General features: G+C 40.7%; 1 protein-coding gene across 30 annotated transcripts in view; it reads right to left on the bottom strand.

Annotated features, from left to right (window-relative positions):
• Erc2 (ELKS/RAB6-interacting/CAST family member 2) overlaps positions 1-13,114 on the bottom strand; it is an 860,860-nt gene that overhangs the window by 538,022 nt on the left and 309,724 nt on the right. For all 30 annotated transcript variants that reach the window (XR_010058279.1, XR_010058280.1, XR_010058281.1 and 27 more), the window contains one exon: positions 11,917-12,084. Coding sequence is in view for 26 of the 30 variants with exons in the window: in XM_063275106.1 (XP_063131176.1) it covers positions 11,917-12,084 (168 nt within the window). In the remaining 4 variants the exon portion in view is untranslated. The remainder of the gene's footprint in view (positions 1-11,916; positions 12,085-13,114) is intronic.

Raw genomic sequence — 13,114 nt, 5'->3', positions numbered from 1 at the left:
AACTATAGCATAGATAGATATAGATATTTGTATAAAATAAGAAAATCCACCAGCATCAAGTACTACAAACTTCAGGGGATGGAATTATGGTTTATTTTATATTACAAATGAGTTTGGCATCCATAAGTGCTTAATAAATGTGATATGATACTATCATTTTAGTTTTGATGATATACGACACTTCCTATTGGACAAAATGTGTTCAGTTGTGTTAATACCATTAGTGACTTCATCCTACTGATTTTTCCAGTGACAAGAACTTTAATTATGTTAGTCACAGTAGAAAGCACCGCTTTGCCAGGAAAAATAAAAACTATGAACTATAGAAATACTCCTGACTTGAATTATGAGTTTCATCTTGGAGGTACTGTGCTCAACACAGTGTGCGAAAGAAGGCTTCATGTGTGCAGGACTGGTATACTAGTATAGAATTATCATGACAGACTCACTGCAATCTATATTCACTTTTTTCTTCTTTTTTACATTTTATTTGATGAAAGAGACAGACAGACCAACAGACAGACAGACAGGGGAGTCAGAGGACATATAGAACTCAGTTTGTTCCTCTACCACACAGGTTCTGGGAAATGAACTCACGGCACTGGTATTGGCAGCAGGAGCCTTTTCCCACTGAACATCTCACAGCCCCTCCTTTCTTTCCTCATAGAGACTGGGACTGTGTCATGCCTTCCTAGACCCTGGACAAATCCCCAAGCTTTGTAAAGACTGTTGATATGAACCCACACTTCCAATACCTAAGAAGTGAACATGAGGCAGATGCATGCAGCCAGATGTCAAAGAGGAAAGAAGGAGATAAAATGTCTCCACCCTCAGAAACCAGCACTCACTTAGAGCGCAATCTGAAGAGCTCAGTGAAAATGACCAGTCACCATCAGTACCAACATGAGCCGGAAATAAAAGTACACGGCACTTTATAAAGATGAGCGGTCCAATGCCAAGGGGAAATGGGCTTCTACTTTGGCATGCTATAGCTTTCCTATAGCTGAGCAGAAAGACATCCAAGCCACTTTCGTCTTTCCCCTCAGGTCTCACACGGGCTAAAGAGCATCCTTCTCTGCCATGCCTACTGGGCTACTTGATGACACCATAAGACATTGTTGCACTGATCTTAGCTGCAATGTATCTTACCTAACGCACGGCATTGGTTTGAAAATCTCCTTTTACAGAAAGAATACACACAACAGGGCTTACTTCTTCTGGACTAGTATTTTCTTTCTCAACATCCATAATTATTTTAAATGAGGTCACAAATGCTACTTTATTTGCTCTATGAGCATTTTCAGACATGTTTAGAAGAGAAAGATTTCTTAACAAAAATAAAACCATTGTAACAACATCATAAAGTTTGCCAATTGTTCCTTCACACACTATCTGCTGAACCTCTAAATTCCTCCATTTTATAAAAAGGTCTGTACACTGTAATGGGTGATGCGTTGCTGAGTCTTTTCGATCTATAGGTCCCTTCCCTCCCTCTCTCTATTCAGAAATATACAACCTAATTTAAAAGATGGGAAGTTTTCCACATAGGGAGCTTGTTTGCTATACCCAGCTGAAGGTTCTCTTTGCTGGCTTCCTCCTAGACTTTATTACTTACAGTAAGATTCAAACTTTTTTCAAAAAGCCTGTTTCATTAGCTTATATGTGTAAAACAGAGTCTTCTTATGTAGTCTAGGCTAGCCTCGGACTCATGATCCCCCTGCCCCATGTCTGGAATCCTAGGGTTACAGGCATGAGCCACCACAGCCAGCTACAGCTTTTTATTCACCTCAACTCTTTCCCAGTGCCATCAGTAAGGGCCATCACCCCTCCCCCATGTTGTCAGGGTGACAAGCAGTTCCAGGCAGCATCTCCTGCCCTAGCTCTGGATTCATCCACTTCTACAAAAGCCTTAATTAAGAAAATGGTGAAATGTGGCAGGGGGAGTACCGACTGCTGCTAGACTGTCCTTATTTATAGAGCTTTTCAGAGGCATGGCTACAATATACGTTAGTATACAGCTATTTATACTTAGCGTATATCATCCTATATACAATTTATAAAAGATGCATATGCTTATTGCTAAGCGTGACACTTATCCCAAGTTCACCTGGGGGTATGAACTGAGATGCTCCGGTCCAATATGAAGCACAGTGCTGATTAGACTGGTCTGTACTTCCTCTGTCCCATACTGAAAATTCTAATTCTCAATGGCAAAAAGAGAAGTGCTCATTTGATCCAGCTCTGCAAATACGTCCATCTAGACAATGATAGCCACACTACAACAAGTTGTGTAATTACTGAAAGAGTCTTCAGGAGTTTCACATTTCTGTCTGTCCTTGAGTAAATCCACTAGAGAAGGACACACAGAGAACTGTCTACTAAACTGAGTGGGGATTTGTGGTTTTGTTGGAGACTTAGTTGTGTCATGTGATGTTTTTTTCTAGAAACTGTCTTACAAGAGGATATTTGCTGATGCAGACATGTGAGAGGATGTTTTGCTGAGAATAGACACATGGTGTTTTTTCTGGAAGTTGCCTGGTGAAAGAGCATGTGATGTTTTGCTGGGTGAATGCTTGAAAGGCACGTGCTGTTTGGAAAGAGGATAAGTATAACCCAACAGACCGCGCTCTTGCATTGGTTTACCTTGCAACTCCTTGCTGCTCATCGTAGGGCTTCTCTGATGCTGGTCTTCTCTAACAACACTCTTGCATTGGTTCACCTTGCTTTCTTCACTGGCTTTTCACTTGTTGTGACTTTGCAGAGAGAAACACACCAAAGAACTTCTGGCTGCTTCCAGCTGCTTCTTGCCACTTCCCAGGTACTGTGTGGAACCTCTCGGTTTCTTCTGGATCGAGTGCTACTGACTCATGTTTGGTATTTGCTGGGTGAACTGGACTGGGGCTACTGATTCATGTTTGGTGTGTCGCTAGTAAACTAGAATGCCAACAATGAAGATTAGAATCGCCCCAAAGAAATATCTTTCAACAGATCCACAACCCTCATTTCCTACCAACCTTTCTTTTTCCCTACCTCTGGTGGCTGCTGAACTACAATGGAGGTCAAAGCATTAAAGAACCATATTTAAAGTAAGTTTTATGAAATCTAAGCCTATATTAGAGGCATTTGCAAAGGTACTGTGTCCCTGTTCAGGACTCTGTTCAAACTGCACATAGATGAATGCTTCATTTTCTAACCATTTCAGGATTATATTTCAGGATTCGATTTGGCTTTATAATTATATAAACTATTCTCGGTTCCAAGACAAATCTATAACATGAAGTTCATTTTATCGTCTAGGTTGTGTGCTTCTCAACTCCAGTATTTCTTACTGATTTTATGATTTGCTGCATCCATGCAGATGTGGCTATGGTACTCAATCTATACTTAAACAAGCATGCCAACCGTCGTCTTGCACTTGGCAATGTCATCTAGAAATCACCCCATCATGTACCAAGACCTAGCTTGTGTTTTGTGTAGCTGTATAGCATTCTATCTTATAGATCACTGTGATTTATTAAATCAGTCTGATCCTGGTAGATGTCTTGATTATTCCGAGTGTGGATAAGAATCACAAATTTTGAGTATTTTCCTATTTTTGCCAGTGTGCCTTTGATATCTATTTCTAGAACTGAGATCCCAAGACAAAGGTAAACATGGAAAATTTGGTAACTGTTGCCAAATTCTCCCAAGGAAATAACCATCCTGCTTTAAAACCATCATTATTAGAGGTTTACTTTTCCTCTTGTCTTGCCAACGAAAAGTATTTTAAACTTTTGGACGTTTGCCCGTCAGGTGAAAATTGTTTTCAGTGTAGTTTTAATATGCATTCATCTCCTCAGATTAAGCATAAATGTTGAGTACATTTGCATTCATTTCTCTAGATGCCGACTGAAGCCTGGGCCTACTATTTTATAGGGCTCTTGGCTCTTCAGTTATCTATTTTCAAAAGTTCCATTCATTAGAAATATGAACCCTTTATCTACCACAAATTTCTCTAAGGTGGTTTTTATGTTCAATAGCTTTCATGTGCAAAAAACTCTTCACCACCAAATATATCAGTTTTATACATTATCCAAATAAAATTATTTGTAGAAGCCTGTGAAGATGACTTGGTAAAGGGCTTTCTGTGCAGCTATGAGGACTTCAGTTCAGTTCAGCATTATGGCTCTGTAATCCTGGAGCTGAGGTGACAGAGACAGAGGGACCTCTGGGCCTGCCTGGCCAGTGTAGCCAAGTTAATAAATTCAAGTTTCAACGAGAAACTTTGTCTCAAAAGTAGAGAAAAATTGAGGTACACACTTAACATTGACTTCTCACCTCTTTAGGCATAAACACACACACATGCACACGCACACACACACACACACACACACACACACACACACACACAAGTACAAATGAAGTTTGTTTCCTAAATAGTTAAAGCCAATGTTGTTGATATGCTCCCTGGCCGTGGATGGGAACGGGGTTGAAGAACTGATACAGCCTTGCCAACGCCCTCAGAGACAGATGGATCTCCCTCTCCCCACTCCCCTGCTGCAAATTCTCTCTGAATGACTACAAAGGCATTCACTCATAGATGTCATCGTTATGGAGAGATTTTTCTGACAGCCAGTATTGCTGGTTCCCAACCAAAGCGTCACCCTCAGCAGCCTCTCACACTTGGGAAGATGTTACAACTCCAAATTATAGCCTTTTCAGTTTCAAATAAGTAACTACCAAGTACTGTTGTAAGGAGAATGCTGGTTAGAAGGTCTTGAGAAATCACCTACGGGCTGGAGAGATGGCTCAGCCGTTAAAGGCTAGGCTCACAACCAAATATATAAGAGAAATCACCTACATCTCAAAAATCAGGTAAAGCTTGCCAAACAAGCCTGAAGACGTGAGTCAAATCCCAGGACCTCACAGAGAAAGGAAAGAACTGAGAGTTGACCTCAGACCTCCACAGTGAACTCATGTTCATGCATGTTCACTCTCTGTATGTTCTCTCTCTCATTCACATACACATACACACTAATAATAACAAAAATATTTAAATTTAGGTTAAATGCCAAAACCTTTGTAGATTTCAATACATTTTATTAAATAAAACTAATTTCCTAGGGCACAGGCCTCGTTCTATCTTGTACCTGATTTCACCACCTGCGTAATGACATCACTCTACCGAGTGGTGTCTTCTTGCAGAGGCCCAGCCATTCAGTTTAAACTGGGCATTTTGGGGTTGCTGTGAAAATACACAGCAAAGAAACCTAATTGTAGCATTCGGTATCTTCTTCAAGGAAGACAGGAAGTAGACATGGAGCCTGTGTCAGAGAGCAGAGTGACTTTCTAAACTGCTTTCCAAATGCAGGGCTCATACAAGACTGAAAGTGGATAAAAGTACTCCATATATCCTGCTTTCAATAATGTTTTTAAAGGCCAGCATATGAGCTCAAAGGTTCTGCTAGAGTTCCCTCTGGATGTTGTTACCCTCCTTTAGATGGCGGGGCAGGCAGTGATTCACAGACACGGTGGAAATACACGTTCCTTCCAAAGAACAGTTGGTCAGTACATGGAGCTCACCGGTGGGCATGGGTGTTCCCGTAGGTGACTGGTTAATCTGCTACTGTCAGTTCTAGTCACAACTTGGAGAAGTACGGCTAGCAAAAGCATTAGCAATCCTTTTATTTTCTCTCAAAGAAAACAAAAGGACTTTCCCTATCTCTCTACCCCAAAACAATGGCATGGGATGATGAAAGGACTTAATGCAGAAATTAAAATGATTCAGTTATCTTAATTACATGTTTGGCGACCCGGGTCAAATAACATCCACATGAGCTCAACAAGGAGGGACCAAATTCTTTTGTTCCGGTAGAAAAATAGGTTGCTCAAAAATTGCCTACAATGGCTGGGCTTGGAAAGTTTTTGATTAAAAAGTGATTTTTGTTGGAATGCTTATAATGAGATCTGAGTTGCAGTAACAATATAAAATTGAAAGCAGAATTACATACAAAAAGAGTAGTGTAAAATAGCACTGTTTTAGTACAATGGAAAATAAGGTGTTTGTGGTTTTGCTCTATAAATTCTGTGTTGTCTGCTCAGATGTATTCCTTCTTGGCCTTCCTCTGAATAGCCATTCTGATTTCCGAGCCGTCCCGCACCAGATTCATTTGTGGTGGGGAACCCCCACAATCAACATCTCCTAAGCTCTGCTTTCTTCCTCTGGTTTATTGGCTTTTCAGGACTAATTCGGGGGCACGCATCACACTGGTGTTCAGTTACAGGGCAGACAATGAATTTTCCTAATCCATTTAGTGTGCTGACAGAGCCCTGTTCACAATTTATAGAATTTCCTTTTAGACATCTACCTATTTCACAGTTCATTAGGATTCAAGCCGAACACCTGTGTTTATAAAGTCAGAAGCAATTTCATCCTAACAAGGTGTTAAATAAGGCGTTTTCTGAGAACTCAGAACAACAACTGTACTAGACTCTTGACCTGTGGAAGGGAGCAATGTCAGTAGTTATCCACATCTTCTAACAATCCCCAAACAGCCATGCGATGGCCACAGAATGCCTTCACCACAGCTCAGGAGGATCCTTTCGCTCCATTTTGATTCTTTTGCCACAGTCATTATGTTTGTACCACAGAGAAGCCAGAGGCTGGCTGCCTAATTCATCAGGATAACTAAAACCTGCAAAGTAGCTAAAAAGCGTTGATAGCCAAGTCAGCCCCTTTAGCCAGTCCTTCTCTGGCTAGATACAGGATGCATTCACCACTCTGAATCTCACAAAACCTGACCTTGGCTCATTTTTATATGACCCCAAACTTTTCACATCATTAATAAAGAGAAAATCAAAATGAAGCCTGCAGACGTTAGGGGGAGGGAAGTGTGGAGCTTGGTCCTGCCGTCATCCCTGCTCTCAAAACGGGAATGGGATGCATGTAACAGAGGTGCTGACCCCTGTAATGGCTGTGGTTCCCAACATTTTCTTTCCTATTGGCAATAAAGCATTTTGCAGACCTCCCAACTGTGGCCACCGTGATAGTTACTGCTCTGTAGGTTTACGTCTTTTCCTTGCAGTTAAAAATGTTATCAATAAAAGTTTCAAATGGTGCCTTTTCCCCCCTGAATAAAAACATTTAAAACCATGAAGCCAATAAGGGGACTGGACTGGAGAAGTTTCTTTGTATGCTCCCCCCCCCCCACCAAGTCCCTTAATTTATTAATTCTAAAGACATTCCTTGCAAGGCTTGAAAACAGAGCACTGTACCCACAATGCCAAGAGGGTAGCAGAGTAGCTGGCAAAGCCAGCCTGGGTGTGAGCTACTAATGGCTTAAAAAGCACCTGCGTGCAACACTGTGCAAGACGATTAGCAGAAGAAAGACAGTAATGTCACCTCTTGAAGTCTCAACTGAGGTGAGTAGAAAGTCACTTCCCAGCAACCAGGGCAGGAGGTGAGACAGGAAGCAGAAGTCCTTCCCTGGAAATCCCACATAAAATAAAATATATATTATGACAAACTTAAAACAATAAAAGACGACTACTATCTTGTTCCAAACCTATGGGTCTTAAAGACTGAAGAGTTCTTGAGTGTGTGGAATTGTCTGCAAGGTACCACAAGAGAAACGTTTCTGGAAAGAAGGTCTATAGATTGTATAGTAATCTGTTATTGATTACATATAATCTATGATGCTGTCAAAAGAAAAGCTATGAACTTTTGCATTGGAACGCACCACCCTACCCAACACATGTTGTTCCTTGCCTGTCAGAGCATAAAACCCAGGCATTCCTTGTTATCTAAGAAGTTCTTAGGCATATAGATCACTTCTTAGACCTATCTGCAACATACATTAGTACAAAAAGCAAACAAAATTTTAACATTGTGTAGACTCTAACATGTCGTCTAGAAAGTGTGCATAAGAATTACCATGACTAGTGGTTTAGCAGTCATGCTGAGGAGGAAAGAAGTATGCTTTCCAAAATGGCAGAAACAAAAGTCTTTGTTTGAGAAAAGAACCTGTTGGTAGGTAGTACTCACAAAAGAACCAATAGGTAGTATGTCTATTTGTCTGATTCACATATAAGAAGGTGCCTGGATTGAACAGTGATAGGCTGGGCTCTCTATACACACAGCTTTCAAAACAAACTCACAAAGCTAAAATAGAATAGATGAGAAAAAAATTCAACTTGCTCAAGCATCCTAACAATGAACAACAACACTAATAACAACAGCAATTCAGTAAAACTCAACTTGCAGTTAGAACGCATTACTGCACACAAGGAAAGCATCTTCCGGAGTTCTGTATTCAGACCTTCTCCCTTACACACACATGTTAGCAGGGAGATTCATGCATACCCACGTACCTCCGACTTCTAAACACTGTGTTTGTTCCTTCATTTTTAAAAACGTTTTAATTCTAACTGAAATAAAGGGTAGAACTTTTCTCCTTCCTATTTTTTGTTCACATTGATAGTTACTCAAAAGTAAGAAAGAATGTAAGCCAATTCACTGGTACCCTAACTGCTGGGCAGGACATGACCTGCTAGATTGGGTAAGATGGTGTGTAGGAAACATTAAAGGAAATAGCAATGGCTGTGGGGTCCTTTGAAGCTATTTTAAAAAGTAAAATGTTATGTTAAGAGCCATGTGGTGTATCTCTGAATGTGTATAATTATTACTCCACTGATTTATTGCACACATGTCAAAAAGCGCCTGGGTATTTGTATAAGTTAAAACAAGCCAACCAAAGAACCAAGCCACATAGCCACAAACCCAGACAACTTGCCTTCCACCTCTCACCCCACCCTTCATTCTACCACCTCCCAAACACAAAGGTCCCACTTGCAGAGCCTCCCTTACCGAGAGGAACTATTATGCCAGTTCAGCTGTCATTTATACTGTTCTCAGGGAATAAGCAGTGACAGCTATCGTATATACTGTGTCACAGCTATGGCTAAAGCCAGCTGGCAGCAGAGATGTTACAGAGAAGCCATCGAAACTCTTCCCATTCTCTTCCGTTCTGGCAAGAGCCTTTTGGGATGAGGCAGAGCCAAACTGCAAGCAACTGTCTCATGTCACCGCTTCTGAGAACAAGCTCCACTTCCCTCAGGTATAATTTAACTCACGACTTTCCATAAAGGACATAATGAGATGTAATGTATCTCATTCAACAAACACCTTTCCCCTAGGCAACCACATATGAGGTAGGGAGACAGTGGCTTTCCTGTTGAGGCAAAGAGGAGACAACCCTTTTTTTTCTTTCTCAGTTACCTTTCCTAGTTTTCGTTCGTTAATTATTTGTTCACTTCCCTCATTATCTCCTCCCCTTCTACCCAGAGAAAAGGAAGACCTCCTCCATGGATACCAACTTGCCCTGGAACATCAAGTCACAGCAGGACTAAAAGCATCCTCTCCCACAGAGATCAGACAAGGCACCTCCAGCTACAGGAAGAGGTTCTGAAGGCAGGTAACACAGTCAGAGACAGCCCCAACTACAATTGTTAGGGGACCCACATGAAGACCAAGCTACACATCTGCTACCATTGTGTAGGTGGCCTAGGTCCAGCCCATGCATGCTCTTCAGCTGGTGGTTTAGTCTATGAGTGCCTCCTGGGCCCAGGTCAGTTAACTCTGTAGGTCTGCTTATGGTGTGGTGTTCTCAACCCCTGAGGCTCCCTTGATTCCTTCCCATAGCACTTTAATATATTCTACCCTGCTGCCAGAATCCTTTCCTCATGATCCAGCAATTAGAGATAATTTCAACTAAATTGCTTTCTTCAAGAGATGGACATCATCAGGCAACGTGTTCCTCTTGTTTCTGAGCACAGAAATCTTAATAGAAGGAAAAAAAAAAAGCCAAAGAAAATTCCTCGGCTGTTTCAGCCAATAAACTTATTGACATCCTGAACTTCAAAGCAGGAGTGTAGAAATACCATCTCATTGTCCTCACAAAGTGACTTCATTTCTACTTCAAAGCACCATCCCTCCATTGGGCCACTTAGTTATTGAACATGGGACAAGCTGTCCACATCATGTCACCTCTGTCTTTTTCATGAAATATGTATGGGTCTATCTTAAACTGTGTTAATTTGAAAGAAGTAAAGTAGAAGGATGGCTGAGCAGACTACTGCAGGCAGCAGATGGTGAGAGGAGAGGCCTTCTGAGCTGGCTCTCCCAACTCCTCCTTCTAGAAAGGAACTGTTGGGGAAGCAGGGTGCCTGATTGGGCAAGCAGACTGAAATGCCCACCATATTGCCTCCCACCTGACCATAGTAACATAATCACAATAACTTTAAGATGAAAATGCAGGTATAAAGAGGTGCTTTGTAAAGTAAACAAGTTTTTGGATAGGACTCAGCAAACTACCTGGCCTGTGCCCGATTAGGAATCAAGAAGGAGTCCTTGTTGGACATTCCAATAACTGCTCATCACACCGAGAGTGCCAACAATTTTCCTTTGGTGAAAGACAAGACAGCAAATACCTTCAGCACTGCAGCCCACACAAGCTCTGTAACAATTGCACAGCTCTGCTAATATAGCAAGAGAGCATGTAGATGAATAGATGGGATGGCTTCTAATAATATTTTATAAAATCAACCAAAGGGCCAGAGTCAAACCCAAGCAAATCCCTGCTCTAGAAAACTGTTAGTAGGCATTATAACCATGATACTACTAAATGTGTAGAATAGGTAAAGTGACTAAAGCACTATATTTAAAATGTTTTCTAAACTAAGTAAATTCAAGTAGCCTTCTGATGCTAATAGCTTACTACTGAATAGCAGAGTTCTAGACACTCCATAGTGCTGCCCCTTCAAATGAGATGTAAGTCATCTTTCAACTCACACCATAAATCCATGTGTTAAAAAAAAAGAATCCCACACAACACTCACTGAGGGCATAGATCTACTCAGCAAACCAACTCATTCCTAAGTCAAGTGTGTATGTCCCTATATATCGTCAATACATACCAATTATGTTGCCTTCTCCCAAAGTAACCCACAAGGTACAACACACAAATCGGCCTGGCTCACCCCCTTCTTTGCTATATTGCCCATTGCTTTTGATGGCTGTTTTATTTACACAACAACTAGTGTGTGTTTTGTATTTCTTATAAGACAGAAATGTGTGATCCAACCAGAAGAAGCAAGAAAAGAGAATAACAACATGTTTGGAGTTTGGAGTTGTTTCTATTGTGCCTCTAAATATGAATCAAAAATAACAAATCAGTATTTTCCTTTAAGAAACACACAATGCTAACTTTCTTCATTGGGAAAATTAATAAGAAATCACCTAAACAATGGTTGTCAAGTAAAGTATGGACTAGTCTAATAATAGTACAATTTTGATCAAATATATTAATTCCAGATCCAATTCCTTATGATTCCCAAATCAAACAAAACAACAACAACAACAACAAAAACATTCCAAAGTCAGGTGTGGTGGCTCACACCTTTAATCCCAGTACTGTGGAGGCAGATGCAGGCAGATCTATGTGAGCTAGAGCCCATACTGGTCCACAAAGTGAGTTCCAGGACATACAGGGCTATTGAACAGAGAAACCCTATCTTGAAAAAAATAAAATGAAAATACTCTAAATAATGGAAAATACAATAGAAAAATTCTAAATGTGAAACAAACTCCTTGGGTGTAGAACATGACAAAAATCAACAGGAGGCAATGAATCCAGTCTTCATCTTTATTTATCCCACCTCAGTATGAAACCATGTCTTAGGTACTGCTGCAACCTCAGTAGGAGAGTCACACAACTATGATATATGCAACAGGTCTCACTTCAAAACAAAAAATCTGAATCCCAAAACACATCTGGCCCCAACAGTTCTGGGAATGGGTTCTTTTCAGGATGCCTCTCAGGAAGAACACTGAATATGGCTAAGTGTCCCTGCTCTCCAGAGCCCCAGCCAATGCCTTACCTCAGTCTGAAGGATGGCAGCCCTCTGTTCTTTGGCAGTAAGTGACTCTTTAAGCACTTCAATGTGTTGCTTGCAATCTGAATTCTGATTGCTAAGGGTTTCAAGCTTTGTTTGTAAGGCAAGAAGTTCTGACTCCTTCTTGGAAAGTTCCTGTTTCAGCTGGTCAATCTGTAAAAAAAGAAGACGACGACAATCACAAAATTTGAGGAAACTCTGTTCAAACACTTTATACTTGACAACTAGTCCTTTCTCTGTTTCTAATGGCTGGTGATTATAAATCCAGAAGGAAATGCTATGGATCTGATTAAAGAGATGGCCCTGGTCTGGAAAAAAAAAGCCCTACAGGGACAAGCAAGCAGGCAAATGCCTTCCACCTCACTGAGACCGTAGGTCTGCAATACCATGAACACTTCTGCCAAACCCTACTTGTCTCTGAAACCCCCAAGTCTATTGTCAACAGGAAAACCATTGGAAAGTGGGATAACAGTTAATTAACCAGCAAAACAGGTTCACAATGTGGACAATGACTCAAGAGTATCACTTGAAGACAATCTTCAAAAGAAAAATAATTTAGGCATGAATAAGACAAAAGAACATAAAATATACATGAGATATAAGAAAAGGCAAAACACGCATCATTCAAGTCACCAAGACTAAAAATAGTAATTAGAATCAATCTCTGTCTAGCCCTCTGGGAACTGTCACTGAATTTTGAGATTGTTTATTCCATCATTAACTTCTGTACCCATACAGAATATATTATTAGTTTATTCATATTTAAAGCTTTGTGTTATATATGCTTTGTTTATGTCTTAAAGATTAAACCAGGTCCCTGTAAACCCACATACAAAGAAGTTAATCATTTTTACTGAAGAAGAATATTCTACTGCAAGAGTTCACCTAATTTATTTATCAACTCGGCTATTGGCCTGGTGTTTTTTCTAGTTTCCATCCAGGTGGAAAGGTGCCCAACCATGTAGCATGTTCATGCTTCATCTTCACTGTTCGACTGCCATGAAGGGACATCATGACCACAGAAACTATTATACTAGAAAGCATTCTGTAAACAAGCACTTGTGGTTTCACAGGCCCATTATTGTCCATTATCCTTCACTTTAGAGACAGGACCATGAGGCTAAAACTGCCAGGTTGGGCTGCTTGCTGGGGCTAGAACACCTCATTCGATTACATCTACTCT

This window comes from Rattus norvegicus, chromosome 16 (genome assembly GCF_036323735.1).
Source record: "Rattus norvegicus strain BN/NHsdMcwi chromosome 16, GRCr8, whole genome shotgun sequence".
NCBI lineage: Eukaryota > Metazoa > Chordata > Mammalia > Rodentia > Muridae > Rattus > Rattus norvegicus.
The sequence above is the reverse complement of the archived record's forward strand: the minus strand, read 5'-3'. Positions and strand labels throughout refer to the sequence as shown.